Below are 15,845 nucleotides of genomic sequence, written 5' to 3'. Positions count from 1 at the left end.
GGTGACAGAAACTTCACTGAATCAAGGGTTAAACTGTGGAACTTGGCTCACAACTCTGAATATATTAAAAGTCTTCTTTAATGAGCTAAGTTTTCTTTTAATTAAAAATATTCTGATGAACTGGATTGATGGCTCAGTGGTTAGGGACACTGGCTATTCTTTCAGAGGACCTAGCTTTGATCCACAGCACCCATAAGGTGACTCATAACCATCTGTAATCCATGGGATCTGAGGTTTCTCTGACATCTGGTGGTACAGTATGCACATTGTGCACAGACATTCATGCAGGCCAAACACCCATCCATATAAAATGATAAAATAAAAAAATAAAAACAGCTAGTTCATCACAAAGGAAGCTGGGGCCATCTGAGTCTGCTGCCCATTTCCAGTAGTGGGGAGAGGGACTAAGTGTTTTGTGTCATGAACAGGGAGGTCAGGTCACACTGGGGCCATCCAGGTGCTCACTAGCCCTGTCCTTTCCTGCTGAGGGACACCCTCCTCCCACTCAGCTCCTGATGCCATCTAGAGGCCACAGGGCCTGTGAGTCATGTGCTCTGTCTCTTCCTCTTTGGTCAAATCCAGCTGGATTCAAAAACCCACACACTCAAGGTCTTTTTGAGGCCATATCTTCCCCTGGTTTCCACCTGTTGGATTCTGCCGTGGTCTCTGGTCTGAGCTTGCCTTTTGCCTCAACTGAGGGAAGTGGCCTTGAGATTTCATTCTTCTCTGTAACCCCAAATATTTTCCAATTTGCAGATATTTGTTTGCCTTGTTTTACCTCAGTAAATTCAGTAAGATCAGAATGGATTTGCTTAGGAAAATGTGCAAGATGGTTTTTTAAAAATATCTAATAGTCACCTCCTATTTTAGGTTATGATTCATTATATAATGAAGTCTGGAAATTTGAAAAGCAATATCGAGGCCGAGAGCTGCCAGGGTTTGTGAACTACAAAACCTTTGAGACCATCATAAGAAACCAAATCAAAGTCCTGGAAGAGCCAGCTGTAGACATGCTGCACAGGGTCACAGGTGAGTGCTGCACAGGGTCACAGGTGAGTGCTGTACAGGGTCACAGATGAGTGCTGTACAGGGTCACAGGTGAGTGAGTGCTGTACAGGGTCACAGGTGAGTGCTGTACAGGGTCACAGGTGAGTGCTGTACAGGGTCACAGGTGAGTGCTGCACAGGGTCACTAAGAAATGCTTCTGCTGCTCTCAGCCATTTTATTTCTGGGACAGGGGACAAAGGCAATGCTGACCCCAGAGCTGTCCTCTAGGGCTGGTTCTAGGTAGGCATTCTGTGCTCTAGATGCCAGTGTCGTGTTCAGGAAGTCAGTCCATTCTCACCCTGTGGGCACAGGGATTTGCTGTCAGAGGGCAGAGTCACCTAACCTCAAAATCCTGAATGCTTAGGCAGCTAAAAGCTTCTAGTTTCTGGTCTTCACGCCTTATATACCTTCTGCTTTCTGCCATCACTCCCTGGGATTAAATGCTCACTTTCTGGAATTAAAGGCGTGAGTCACCATGCTTGGCTGTATCCTTGAACACACAGAGATCCAGGTAGATCTCTGTCTCTGGAATGCTAGGATTAAAGGTGTAAGTGCCACCATTTTCTGGCCTCTATATCTAGTGGCTGTTCTGTTCTCTGACCCCAGATAAGTTTATTAGGGTGCAAAATATTTTGGGGAACACAATATCACCACAGAGGAGGAGAGCACCCACCTCCCTCACCCCTACCCAGGTTGGCATCTACACAGAGTGAACACATCTTAACCACTTACTGTGTGAAACTGATTTTTTTTCTCTCTTCAATCAGAAATAGTACGAGTCGCCTTTTCCAGTGTTTCTGAAAAAAATTTTGCTGAGTTTTTTAACCTCCACAGAACTACCAAGGTAAAGCCAAGTGTGTATTATTTTTAAAGCATAATGAATATAATGGTAGAGAACAGATGTTTTGGGTTGAGACTACTTCTCCTCTCCTGTGCTTGTTTGGAAGAGGCTTAGGCTCCTGCTTGAATCTTGTTGATGAGGGCACTGGTGCATCTGGCTGAAGTAGGAGCAGGGAGAAGGGGGGAGGAACAGTGATGAATGCTGAAATCCACAGTACTCTGTCAGGGAGGCTCACAGGGCCATGTATAGGATGACACTCCTGAAATTGAGTGAAAGTTGTCAGATGTGGGGCTCAGGGGTGACATTGAGATGGATTGTGGGAAGTAAGATATTTATTAGAATGGTTGTTAGTACACAGGACAGACATACAGCCAGTCTACCAGTGGCTCTGAGGAAAGTCAGGCCCCAGAACCAGAGACACTCTGGCAGGGGTCTGAAGAGGAATCAGGCCTACAGAACAGATTCAGGTTCCCTTCTTGTAAGTCTCTGAGGAAGGGGAAGGCTTTACAACCCCACAGTCAGGCTCTCTAATATCCCAACAGGCAGAAGGGGGGAATGTGGCCACTGGTAATCACCAGATGATACCCATCAGGAGCCTTTTGATGTCCTTTGATGTGTGTGATGTGCCTTAGAAAACTTATTTCCCTAGACAAGAACTGAATCCAGGTATCTGCTTAGTAGGATAGCTGACACTGTGAGGCTGGGGAAATGGAAGGACTGCTGGAGTCTCAGGGCCAGGGTAGCAGTCTGGGCCGGGTTCTAACTGTTAGGATGCCGAGTGTGAAAGTCTGTTTAGAGGAACACAGCAGAAAAGAGGAAATGCCTCTACTTCCCAAGGGTCTGGCATGGCCAAGAAACTCAGCCCCTGTGCAGGCATACAGGGTCTGTGCAGGTGGCCACTGGCTCTGCCATTCTCCTGCCTAGGCCACACCTAGGATGTATCATGGACCTGTGGTCCCAAAGTGGAAGAAGTGAGGCCGCCCTGGAAGGTAAGGTAAATGGGAGGTGCAGCTGCAGACACACCCAGCACCAAGCTTTGCTTATATTATCCCTGCAATGGTCAGGTCAGGATCCTCTCTAGGCAATGGCTGTCCTCCATGGCTGACCTGAAATCCTAGGACATGAGACCTATAGGAGGTGACTGACCTAGACTGAGCCCTTCTTATCTTTACACACTCTCTGGTAGAAGCCATCTCCTTATTGTAGAAGTTAAAGTGTCTAAAAGAGCAAGGAGAGTGGCTGGGTCAGGGCTGAGAATTCACACAGTTCCCTCACCTAGGTTTTTCCTTACTTCTCCTCTTATTGTGACCAAATATCTGGTAAGAACAACTAATGAGTATTATTTGGACTCCTGGTTTGAGGGGATACAGTCCATTGTTGCCAGGAAGGAAGGGCAGAAGGAACATGAGGCAGCTAGTCACGTTCTGTTCAGAAAACAGATGAGTGCAGTGTTCAGAAGCCCAAACTATATAGGATAGCATTGCCACATTAGTCTGGGTCTGCCCCTTCACGTAAACATCTCTGGAAATACCCTTACAGACATGCTCACAGACAAGTCTCTTGAGTGATTCGAAACCTAGACAAGGAGCCTGAGAGAAGACTCAGTGGTTAAGAATGCTTACAGCTCTAAGAGGACATCAGTTCAATTCCCAACACCCACATCAGGTGGCTCTAACCATTTGTAACCCCAGGTCCAGGGGATCCAGTACTTTATTCAGGCCTCCCTAGGCACTTGCATAAATATGGTACACACAAATGCATGCGACACACACATACACACAAATACATAAAATAAATCTTTAAAATAAATCCACTCAAGTTGACACTAAAGGTTGACCTTTAAATAAGAGGCTCTTCACACCTGGCTCAGGCTTCCTCTGGTTTCCACCCTCAGTTCTGGGTGTAACATAGATGAACTGAGCAAGGGGTTACAGGGAATACTCCTGGGTAATGACTACATTTGTTTCTACTGGTTGACCAGATGCTTGTCGACCTGTTGAGTATCCTGTGCTCTTACTCCATGGTGAGCATTTCTTGATGACTGGTGGCTTTCATTTCTCTTTCATTATAGTCCAAACTTGAAGACATCAGATTAGAACAAGAAAAGGAAGCAGAGAAGATGATCCGACTTCACTTTCAGATGGAGCAGATCATCTACTGCCAAGACCAACTTTACAGAGGAGCCTTGCAGAAGGTCAGAGAGAAGGAAGCTGAGGAGGAGAAGAATAAGACAAAGTTGAGTGCCTTTACTTCCTCTCAGTCTCAAGCTTCACAGAACTCATCCATGGCTGAGATCTTTCAGCATCTGGACGCCTACCGCCAGGTAAATGTGAGAACCCCTTGGAACTGGGTGTCAGGACATTTATTCCCTTTGTTTCTGTGTCTCTGTGTGTAGGATATGGATCTGCAAGGAGGCTTCAGGACAGCTCAGTCCTGCAGTTCTGGGTGATCCTCTGGGAAGAGTTTGTAATTCATTCAGATAAACAGGTAGTTTAGAGCCACATACATCTGCCTTTTATGGTCCTTGTGATCCTGGCTGTATGATTTAGATTGTCAGAATATCAGCTTTCTTCTCTGTATGTTGTTGTTTGTTTTTGCTCCTTTTGGGGGGCCCACCAGCCAGTCCCCAAATAAATTAAACACAGAGGCTTACTCTTAATTATAAATGCCCATCCTTAGCTGGCTTATTTCTAATCATCTTTCCTTAATTATAAATTTTTATGTCTGTCTTTTGTCTCTGGGATTTTACCTTTTCCTACTTCTGAAACCTTAATTTCAGCCTTACTCTGTGTTTGCTGTGTAGCTGGGTGGCTCAACTCTGGACTCCTCCTCCTTCTCTGACTACTTCTTTTTTCCTCCCAGATTTTTCCCTCTATATATTCTCTCTGCCTGCCAGTCCCACCAATTCTTTCTCCTGCCTTGCTGTTATCGGCCAATCCGTTCTTTATTAGACATCACGTATTTTACACAGGCACAGTTACACAGTTTCACAGAGTTAAAAGCAACATAAACAGAAGAAACACACCTTAAAATAATATTTTACAACATCTCTAAGATATGGTTTCAGCATCCCAAGCACCTGTAATGGAGTGTGGGGCCCTTAGCACAGTGTTGGGATGCCATGCACTCATCAAGTGGAAGCCAGGTCCTGACATCTGTTTGGTGGGGCACACATCATGTAATCCAGGTACAGCAGGTCCTACTCAGCCAAAGCCACAGGCACCTGGAAGCAACCACGTAGGAGAAGTCATGGTGACCTTCTAATGTACAGACTTCTGTCACTGGCTGCTAGAAGGCCAGCTTTTCCTTGTGGGCTCCTGGATCTTATGGCCATGCATCTGTAGATATTAGGTTTCCTCTCTGCTTCTGGGACGCTGACAATTCAGGGGACTTCAACAAGTGGGATGGTAGAGATTTTATCCTTCCTGCCTGACTTGTCCTCAGAGCATAATGTCCTCAATGACTCTACATGACATAACATGATTCAGGACTTTTTTTCTGCAAAAATAATCCTTTCCTTTTAGTCAAGACCCTATTCCCTCCCACCAAAGGCAGAAACATCTGGATATCTGGGGTCTCTATGCCTTCTATTGCCCCCCATCTCTGAACATCACTCCTTCCCATTGACAATGGGAGACAGGCCTCACCCAGGTTGTCTGTGGTTAGAGAACACACAGCCTGTTTTCTGCCATCACTCAGGGTTGTGCCTAAGCTAGGACCAGCTCCTCATCACTTGCCAGGCATCTTCTAACTCTGCTGTCTTGTGACACATCTGCTTAACCATCCCCAGAGGGCTATGGTCGTGGTAATCTTGTATCCTAAAGAAGGAAAATGAGAACCAGAGAGCCACCAACCTTGGAAAACCAGCAGCACATGTCATTTAACTGAGAGAGCAACCTGTCTGAGGGGAATGGGGCTGACAGCTGAGAGAGAGGATGGAGCAGGTCAAGTCTGACTTCCTTCAGGCAGCTCATTTAGGACTCTGACTGCTCTGCTTCCCTGCTGCCAAGAAGCCTGGGTCTTAAGGACAGGCAAGCAATGTTCTCAGCGAAGGGATCAGTCATTTGGAAATGGAGTTGGGGTGTCTCTGTGGACTCCGTTCCAGTACATATTACTCTTTTCCATTGAAATCCATTTGATTGATGGTCAGGGAATCTGGTGGGATCCAGAGTCTAGCAGGCACCTTGGACTGCTCTGCCAGGACACTGAGGGGGATGAGGCCTGTACATGCCAGGATCTCACTACTCAGAGATGACCTGGTATCAAGTTCCCTGTACCTCTCCCTCAAGCCTTCTGTTTCTCCCTCTTCCAGGAAGCTCACAATCGCATCTCCAGCCACATTCCTTTGATCATCCAGTATTTCATCCTGAAAATGTTTGCTGAGCAGCTGCAGAAGGGCATGCTCCAGCTCCTGCAGGACAAGGACTCCTGCAGCTGGCTCCTGAAGGAACGCAATGACACCAGCGAGAAGAGGAAGTTCCTGAAGGAGAGGCTGTCAAGGCTGGCCCAGGCTCGCCGGCAGCTAGCGAAATTCCCTGGTTAAGCTGGCCCTGCCTTCTCTGTATCTCCTGGACAGTGTGTCAGGGACAGAAGGGCTCCTGCCTTTCCTGGTAGCTATTCCACCACCCTTTAGCCTCTGACCTGGTATTGTTGTTAGCAATCAGAAGCAAAGGGAAACTCTCTGCTCACTCTAAGATCAGGAAGGAGAAGAGGCTCTAAAACACAGGATGCAGATGGGTAGATGATGCTTCTATTCTGATATGACAATAGCTTCACCCTAAGAATGTTTCCCACCTTGGCCTCTACCTTCTCAGCACCCTGTTTTAGTGCATCATTCCAGGAGGGAGCTACCTATTGCATTCATTCCTAATAAACCACTTTTGACACTTCTCTGACTCACTTTGAATTGGTGGAAGGGGTTGTACAGGACTGCAGGGGATAGAAGGCAAGTGGTAAATATGTGGGCCACTAAAGCCAACTCCCCTCAGGAATTGGGTACCAAAGGGAGTTTATTTCCTAGGAACTACACAAATGGAGACAAGCTTGCAAAGACAAATTGTTGAACACTTGCATTCTTTGTGCATAGGCACTGACTGCAGGGAATGTAAAGCAGTTTCCTTGTCAGCAGAGGCTATAGGCATTCTGCACACCCACCCAGGGCAGGACCAGGTCAGCTGAGGGACAATACCCTCGCTACAGGAGAGCTGCAGAGTCCCTTCATGACTGAGAGATGAGTGGACACAAGGCTCCTCATCAGACTGACTCTCCTAGAACTCAGCTCCAAATCCACACGGTACTTCCTGCCTTCAAGGTTAGGAAGCCTTGGGTACAGTCACAACACTAGCTGGGGACAGATGCCCAATTGAGGTCCTGACATGAGGCCCATTGAAGGAGCACTAAACCATCAGGAATGCCAGAACCAGAAAGGAGAAGACAAACCTGGCAGGCAGGGGAAGGAGCAAGGAGCTGAGGGACATTCTCCAGGAAACAGGATGAAGGACATGGGAAGCAGAGTCCTTTTTATAGACTTCCAGAAATACTACTTTAAGAACTGCCTGCTCCTTGGGAGTGCTTCAGACCAGCTCCATAGTCACCCTATCCCCTCCCAATATACCCCACCCTAAATGTCTTCTGACCCTTGAACCTCTATCATCTCTGACTTGGGTGGTTCTAGAATAGGCTTACAAGAGGGATGCTAGGAAGACAATGGCCACTTCCCAGTTCCAAGGTCTGGGATGAATGACATCAAATGGCCTCGCCAGGGCTGACTGACTAGTTACCATTGCCATGGTCACTAGAGCTTCCAGAGGCTGTCCATTAGCCTGAGCATGAAGTACTTGAGCCTCCCAACACAGAGGATTCTGGGAAAGTGAAGTGGGCAGCTAGTTTAAACATCTCTGGCTCAAGTGTGTGTCCTCCAGTTGACACAGTCTTGACATCTTGTTCTGGAGAGCAGTAGCCCAGTGCCTGATGCCTGAGGCCATAATTATGATTTATTCCCAGATCCCTCCCCTGTAAAGCCCCAACCTAGCTCCATCTTCCAGGCATATTAGATTCTGATGGGCCAGAAACTGTCGGGAGGATCCAAGTATCAGATGTACTTTGCCTGGCTGCACTGGTTTCCTGGTTATATAGAGAGTGTGAATGGCAGGCAAGAGTCTATGCTATAAAGAAGGGAGTTTAAGGGGAGGTAGTCTGCTAGATGTGATTCTCCCAAAGGACCAGGGGGATGTTCCTTTTGGGCCATAAATAACAAGTGTCTGGGCTCCATCCCTGTGATCAGAACCCAGAATGTGAACTCTAGGACACCTCGATGAGATTCTAGCACTGGGAGAGACCAGGCTCAGGCCACAGCTCATCAGTGACCCCAGGATGACAACTATGTCCCAGCTATTGTCACCTGCTATGTGACACCTGCCTGGCACACTCCTCTTAATGATGATAGAACTTGCAGTTTATCTTTTCCTAGACCCTCACTCTAGGAATGGTGAATTTTATAGACTGGGCCTTGGTGACTATTATAAAGTGGGGATGTTTAGTGCAATAAAGGTCTAGACAGATAAGAACAGGCTGCAGTGGAATGCCTCAGTTTTTCAGAACACAAGGGATGGTATCCTGTGGGAGCTGAAAGCATCTTGTGTGATGGGAATCCATATGAACCTTCTTTTGAAGCCCTTGTGGACATGATGTTGTCAATGATGGGAGCCTTCTGCTTTCTATAAATCCTCTGTAAGTGGAACAGACACTTGGCACCAGCCAGGCAGCCAACCCCCACAGAATGCCAGGTCTCAAGGAGGTAAGTTGATGTGAGTGTAACCCAGTGACAGGTGACAATGAGCCTGGAAGAACACAGCTGTGGTGCTGGCTTATCAGATCCTTTATTCTTCTCCCAGGGAACCTGCCCTGGTATCCAGGTCAGATTATGTTCCCACTTCTGCCTCAAGTACCACCACTGCAGGCTGATGCACTTGGGATGAACCAGCAGCTCCCTGGGGGACTTCTAAGCCTTCTTTCCAAGTACAAACATTAAAGCCCTTGTCAAACACTGCACTGTCTGAAGTGAACCTGGGCCACATCACACCATGTAGCCAATTGTCTACACGGTGATTGGACAGAGTTACACCAGGCAAGTATGCTTCTGGAACCACAGCCTTGGCCTGAATGGAAAATAGCTTGGAAATCAGTGACCCATATCTGGGGAGAACCCTAGGAACAAGATTTCAAAGCAGGACTGTCACTTTCAAACTCAGCCAACCAGTGATCATTCAAGGCTGTTTCAGCTACTTTCCCAGCTATGAGAAGCTGCCAATGTTGATATTTCACTCTAATAACATGCTGGGTTAAATTATACTCAGAAAGTCAGTAGTGTTTAAATACATCAACATCAGTGTTTCCCTCATCTGGTTGCTTTTAGCTTTATCTTTCAAGTATGTCAGCATCATTCACTAATGTAACCAGCCTAAGATGAAATGTTCCAAAATGGAAAAGGAAATATCCCATTTCTGAATGGGCATCCCCAATGGAGGCCAGCAGCTGGTGCTTTGCTGTCCCAGCACACACTGAGGCCTTAAATCAGCTTTTAGTGTGGTTGCACTTTCATAATTTCACTGTTTTACAGCCCTGAACAGTGTTGCATATCTGTGATGCACCACAGCCCAAGAAGGCAGAAGCATCTAATGGGAACATGTTTGGGAATGTTTGTTCAGGCTGAGCTATGAGGCTGATGCTAGAGGAGTTCCTCACAGTTCAGGTAGCAAGCCTCTTCCCACTCTACACTCAGGCAATTGCAATGACATATACAGCAGCCAAGTTAGATTAGATGAAGTTACTTCTGCCCCACACAGAGACTTATATTGATGAGCAAAGTATGGAGTGGGAAGATGATAAAAGAATGAGATGTCAGGACCTCCCTCTCTTAGAAAAGTTAGCACAGGCAAAGTCACTGTGATGTCCCATGACCAAAGAACAACAGAATGCCAGGACTAGACATATAAACAAATTCTACAAATATATAAAACACAAATATTGTATTATGACATAATTTAAATGATAATGGCAGCAGCTTTAGGTTGAGGATTTTTCTTGGGCACTCTGACCATTAAGAGTTAATGGTTTACTGCTTAAGATATGACAATATGCCAGGGCTGCCTTGAAGATTTTGTTTTGGTCTAGTACACTTGAAGCAACCAAAGCTACCAGCCTGAGAACAAACTGAAAGACACCTCTAGATTCTTAAAAATTGTGTTATGGGTTAAAGAGTAAAACTGTTATCTCTGTTTATCAATGATGTCAAAACTTGAGGGAAATTTATTGGAAATGATAACTCTTTTCTGACATAGTTCTTTAATGATGACTAAAACAGGAGCAAGAAAAAGTGAAACAAAAATTATATGATCTGTATTTTGAAACAACGTGGATCTATCCCTGATTACTAAATTTTGGATAAATAAAAAAGCACTCTGGCTGCTAGTGAGCCAGGACTGCAAGATTCTCTGGACAATCATGCATGGCTCATTCCGTCCCTTGCCGACTCCTTACATCCTCTTGTGTGAACTGTCTACTGCCAGGGATGAGATTCCTGGCAAACACAGTCTTGCCAAAATATCCGGGCAAGTCCTGGAATTGAGGGGTAGTCAATTATCATTCTGTGTCTGGGATTCACTCTCTAAAATATATTATTCATCAAGGCTTCACAATGGTGCCTTGCACCTAGCATCATATGAGCCTTAGTTATGAGAGATAAGACATAGTCCTGTACCATTTAATATGTTTAAGGAATGTGACATTCTGCTTAGATGGCTGGCTAGGGATTTTTAAATTTTGGACAGAAATAACAGATAGATAGGAGCCATTTCCATAAACATTGACACCCTGGGTTCCAGCGGCTCACTAGCTGAGCATCTAAACCCAAAGGCCTGTGATTCTCAGCCTGGAGACTAGTGGTCTATGGCTTTCAGACATGGAGGCCTATTGCTTCAGGTAATAATGCTAGGGGTTCACTATCCTGGGATCTCATGGCAGGGATTTATTGTTGTGTGTGAAAAACAGGGCTTAATCTGTGGGTCTAAAGGCACACAGGGGCCAGTACTGCAACTCCTGAGCCCCAGTGTGGGAACTTTCAGCTCATTAATCCTTGGTGGCTCTTGAGATCTTCTAGTGCAGGCACCTGCAATCCTTTTAGCCTGGTCTTTTAGCCTAGTCTTGTGCTTTATCTCTCTAAAGCCACTGTCCTCCATAGTCACAACTGTCTCGGTCTGAGTAGCTCAACCTGCAGAGTGTGCTTCCAGGACTCTGAAGTTTTCAACTGCTCCTTAGATTTGCCACTCAGAGCTTCAGGTTTGGGGCCCTCAACTCAAGATGACTCTAGAATACTTAGCTACCTCTTCATCTTGGGACTTAGGGTAGCAGACCCTTGGGCTCTGGTGACTTTGGGACTCTTTGGGCATTGCCTTGCTGTAAAGGCCTCTGCTGGGCTGGCAACCCCAGTGTCTTGCTAACTGTTCATGCAAGTAGCCTGTGTTTTATAGCAGGAATCTTAAAATGTCTTATTAATAAAATCAAACCTGTGAGCCAGGTATTGAGGTGAAGCTGGAAGATCAGAGATACAGAACAAGCCACAGCTAACCTCACCTGGCCATCTTCTCAGCTGATCTTGTTTCCTCAGACTGGATGCCTCTGAGTCCTCATATCTGAATGGCTCTCAGCTGAACTGTGCTGCTCAAAACTAAAAGCTTACCCAACCAAAAGCTTAACCAGCCAAATGCTTCTAGTTTTGGTCCTCATGCCTTATATACCTTTCTGCTTTCTACCATCACTCCCTGGGATTAAAGGCTTGCTTTCTGGGATTTAAGGCATGAGTCACCATGCTTGGCTGCATCCTTGAACAGATGGATTTCTGCTTCTGGAATGCTAGGATTAAAGGTGTGAGTGCCACCATTTTCTAGCCTTGTATCTAGTGTTGTTCTGTCCCAGATAAGTTTATTAGGGTGCACAACATTTTGGGGAACACAATACCACCACATTTCCCCTTTTTTGTCTCAAATTTTTTAAAAAAGCGTATAACTAATACAAGAAAATTATATCCAATAAGTATATACAATATACACAGTCAAGATTTACATTAACAATGTCTAGTCCATTAACATTTGGCAAATTCGGGCAAAAAACTCCATTATGTATATTAACAATGTCCAGTTCAGTAACATTTGATAAACTCAGACAAAGTAATTTTCATTACTCATCTTATTTAAAACAAGTAGCTCCTTTTTAAATGTATTTTTCTTTTCATAATAGATTCAGTAATCTATCTTTTGTCATTTTTATATCTTCCCCTTTTTCTTTTTAGTGTAGATTCAGTGATCTACCCTATTTATCCTATTATTTCTTTAATTTTTTTTTAAACAAAAACTCTGAATCTAATCTCCTTGTTCAGGTTTTTTCCTGACCATTAACAATTAACAACTTGTAACTAACCAACCATCATAAACAATGACAATATCCATAACTCATTAAACAACCAAAAACTACTCACCCCACTTGTTGGGAATGTGGGCATCTTTTTCTTAAAATTACTTCCTGCTTTCTCTGGGCGAAGACATCTTTAGGAAATCCTAAAAAGAAATTTTTGGGTTAATTGTCAAGTCCTGTATCATTTATCCAGTCTCTGTACAATAGGAAATTTCAGGGCTTGTCACAAGTCCTTGTTCGAGTAGTCTGTCAGGCTGGATCATCTCAGCTAGCCATCTCGAAATTGTCCTGGGCAGTTTGTAGTCCAAAGTCGATCTTTTGGTGGTGTTAATTGGCTTAAGGGCTTTACCATAGTCCATGTGGAATCATCATTGTGGGATCCTGTCATCCTTTTGAAGATTCCAAAGTCACTGTTAGGCATGGTCATGGTCCCCCCCCCCTTTTTTTTTGTGCCTCCTCTGTGGTTTTGAGTAATTATAGTCTGATAAATGTCTGTCTCTCGGAACCATGAACATTCTTCCCTAGAATAGAAAATCTTCAAAGCAAGTTTTCCCCACCATTTGTTGTGCCAAACCTTTTCAAACTGACCTTTGTCGATGCTTTCTTGTAACACAATGGTCCTGGTAATTCTTTTCTGAACAAGCAGCAGTAAACCTTTCATCCCAGGTAGCAGCATCACCAACACGATGAGAAGGAGCCAGCAACGAGGAACAGCAGCCGCTGCCTCCATGGATCCACCACTGTTTGTGGCTCGGTCCAGCCGAAGCTTCTCCTGAGCAAGCCTCCTAGGCCAGCCTCAAACTTGGGATCCTCCTGTGTGGTGGTATTGTGTTCCCCAAAATATTGTGCACCCTAATAATTTTATCTGGGGTCAGAGACAGAACAGCCACTAGATACAAAGGCTAGAAAATGGTGGCACTCACACCTTTAATCCTAGCATTCCAGAGAAAGAAATCCCTCTGGATCTCTGTGAGTTCAAGGCCACATTGGAAACAGCCAGGCATGGTGACTCATGCCTTTAATCCCAGAAAGCGAGTCTTTAATCCCAGGGAGTGGTGATAGAAAGCAGAAAGGTTTATAAGGTGCGAGGATCAAAAACTAGAAGCATTTGGCCTGGTTAAGCATTTGGCTGGTTAAGCTTTCAGGCTTCTAGCAGTACAGTTCAGCTGAGAGCCATTCAGATATGAGGACACAGAGGCTTCCAGTCTGAGGAAACAAGACCAGCTGAGAAGTTAGCCAGGTGAGGTTAGCTGTGGCTTGTTCTGTATCTCTGATCTTCCAGCTTCACCTCAATACCTGGCTCTGGGTTTGATTTTATTAATAAGAACTTTTAAGATTCATGCTACACTCCTGCCTCTGCCTCCTTCAGTAAATCCTACCAATGAGTGCCACCACAATTGGCCGAGTGTAGCTAGGGCCTGAGCTGGGGCCCACAAGGCCACAGGCAAGCAGCTTTTTCATGAATTTGTACTACGAACATTGGGCGCCAGATGTAGCATAAACTCACTCTTGCTTTACCTCATCTAGGAGTCCCTGAACAACCTCTGCAGGCAGTATGAGGAGAAGGTGCAGCCCTGCATCGACCTCATCGACTCCCTGCGGGCCCTGGGTGTGGAGCAGGACCTGGCCCTGCCTGCCATTGCAGTCATTGGGGACCAGAGCTCAGGGAAGAGCTCTGTGCTGGAAGCACTGTCAGGAGTGGCCCTCCCCAGAGGCAGTGGTGAGAGCTCATGCTTATTGCCTTGCTAGGCTGTGGACCTGGGGCTCAAAGATAGAGATAGATCCCTCCCAGTTTGGGCCCACAGCAGAATGAAGGTCAAGGTGGTCTTTCTCCTTGACTGTGGGCAGCCTTTCCCCTGAGCAGCCTGCAGGTTCTTCCTCTTCTCACAAGAGCACCAATCTCAGTGGTTAGGGCTCCACCCATGCAGCTTCTCAAGCCTTCCTTCAGCCTAAGTTACCTCTTTTCAGGCTCTGTATCCAACAGTCACTGTAGGTGTCGGGGCTGAGCACAAGTGCTGGGGTGGGGCAGCTTTAGTCCATTGCACTGTCCCACTGTGCATTTCAAGAGTCACCTGAAACCTGCAGATTGCAGAAACTGTCACTAAGTAGTCAGGTACCACCCCTTTCCTTTGAGGTGACCATTCCCTTTGGAGAAGAGACTGGTGTCCAGGTTAGTGCTGCTGCTTAAGCTCCATGGCTGGCATGGTCATGAGTGCTCAGGAAGAGGTCAGAGCCCAAGTGTTCCAGGGACCCAGTGAAATCCCTTGGATAAGGCAGGAGTTGGAAGGAGATCATATCAGGGGGCATGAGGAAGTGGCCTGAGGATGGTGACCAGGATGCATGGGGCCTGGTGGGAGATGTCTGGTACATTAAAGGTTCCACCAGGGTCCCCACAGAGCTGAGGGTGCCACACTAGAAGGAAGCAGCCTGAAGTGGTTGGTGGCTTTTACCTCAAATGGATAAACATGACCTGAGTTCCTATTCCAAGAATATAGACCTGGGATCATACTGGAGAGACAGCATGAGAGTGAGGCCAGATGTTTCCATTCCCAGAGTCTCATGTAGATGAGTGTGTGTAAGTGTGTTAGTCTAAGGCCCTATAAGACACTGTGCTCACCAGAGCACTGGGCTAACATGGACCTCATCTCCTAGGTATTGTTACCAGATGCCCTCTGGTGCTGAAATTGAAGAAGCTGGAGCAGGGAAAAGAGTGGAGAGGCAAGGTCACCTATGATGACTTCGAAATGGAGCTCTCTGATCCCTCAGAGGTGGAAGATACCATCAATAATGGTTGGTGTCCTGTTGTCCCTTATCCTCTGACTGCCTGTCAACACCACCTAGAGTCAGAGAAGTGTTGAGTTATTTTGTCAGGACCTTGTTCCAGCACCGAAAATGAAACCCCTTCAAACCTGCTGCCACCCAGGACCCCAGGACAGAAGAGGCTTTGCATTCCTTTGGGTGGCTGTGGCACAGTACCTGGCAGAATGCCTTACAGGAGGACATACTTTCTCTCCTGGATTCAGAGGATTTTTGTCCAGGGTCACCTTTTCCTATGATCCTGGGAGGAACATTATTGTCACAGGAGCAAGTGGTGACAGAGAGGAAGCAGAGTGCCACAGGAAAGGACCAGAAATAAGACATATGGATCTGCTCCCGAGTGACCTACTTCCTCTAGCATGGTTCCACCTACCAGCATGTCAATAAGCTCAAAATATGATCAATTGAGGAGCATCCCAACTTTCTATACAGGAACCCCTGGGGTAACTACATAACCAAGGCATACTTTCCCAGAGTTCCCTGGAATAAGATCCCTTCCATTTGCCTTCTAGTTTCCCCATTGCACCCCAACAAGCTTGACCATACTTCCTTTTTCCTCCTCTCCAGGTCAGAACTGGGTTGCTGGGAAAGGGCTGCAGATCAGTGATAAGCTCATTAGCCTGGATGTCAGCTCCCCGAATGTCCCAGACCTGACCTTGATTGATCTGCCTGG

At 46.1% G+C, this 15,845-nt stretch overlaps 1 protein-coding gene and 1 long non-coding RNA gene across 2 annotated transcripts in view; both read left to right on the top strand.

Annotated features, from left to right (window-relative positions):
- Positions 1–6,777, top strand: part of LOC114700347 (interferon-induced GTP-binding protein Mx2) — a 30,647-nt gene extending 23,870 nt beyond the window's left edge. Inside the window, exons 11-14 of the mRNA XM_028879921.2 lie at positions 871–1,029; positions 1,815–1,891; positions 3,960–4,211; positions 6,201–6,777. Of these exons, the coding sequence (XP_028735754.1) occupies positions 871–1,029; positions 1,815–1,891; positions 3,960–4,211; positions 6,201–6,431 (719 nt within the window). The 3' untranslated portion in view covers positions 6,432–6,777. The remainder of the gene's footprint in view (positions 1–870; positions 1,030–1,814; positions 1,892–3,959; positions 4,212–6,200) is intronic.
- A 7,102-nt stretch (positions 6,778–13,879) lies between these two features.
- On the top strand, positions 13,880–15,839 carry LOC114700341. Its single transcript, XR_003735669.1, has 3 exons — positions 13,880–14,075; positions 15,008–15,145; positions 15,740–15,839. It is a non-coding gene; the product is annotated as an uncharacterized LOC114700341 (long non-coding RNA).
- Positions 15,840–15,845: the final 6 nt, after the last annotated feature.

This window comes from Peromyscus leucopus, unplaced genomic scaffold, assembly GCF_004664715.2.
Source record: "Peromyscus leucopus breed LL Stock unplaced genomic scaffold, UCI_PerLeu_2.1 scaffold_475, whole genome shotgun sequence".
NCBI classification, from domain to species: domain Eukaryota; kingdom Metazoa; phylum Chordata; class Mammalia; order Rodentia; family Cricetidae; genus Peromyscus; species Peromyscus leucopus.
This window is presented reverse-complemented; position numbering and strand designations above follow the sequence as displayed.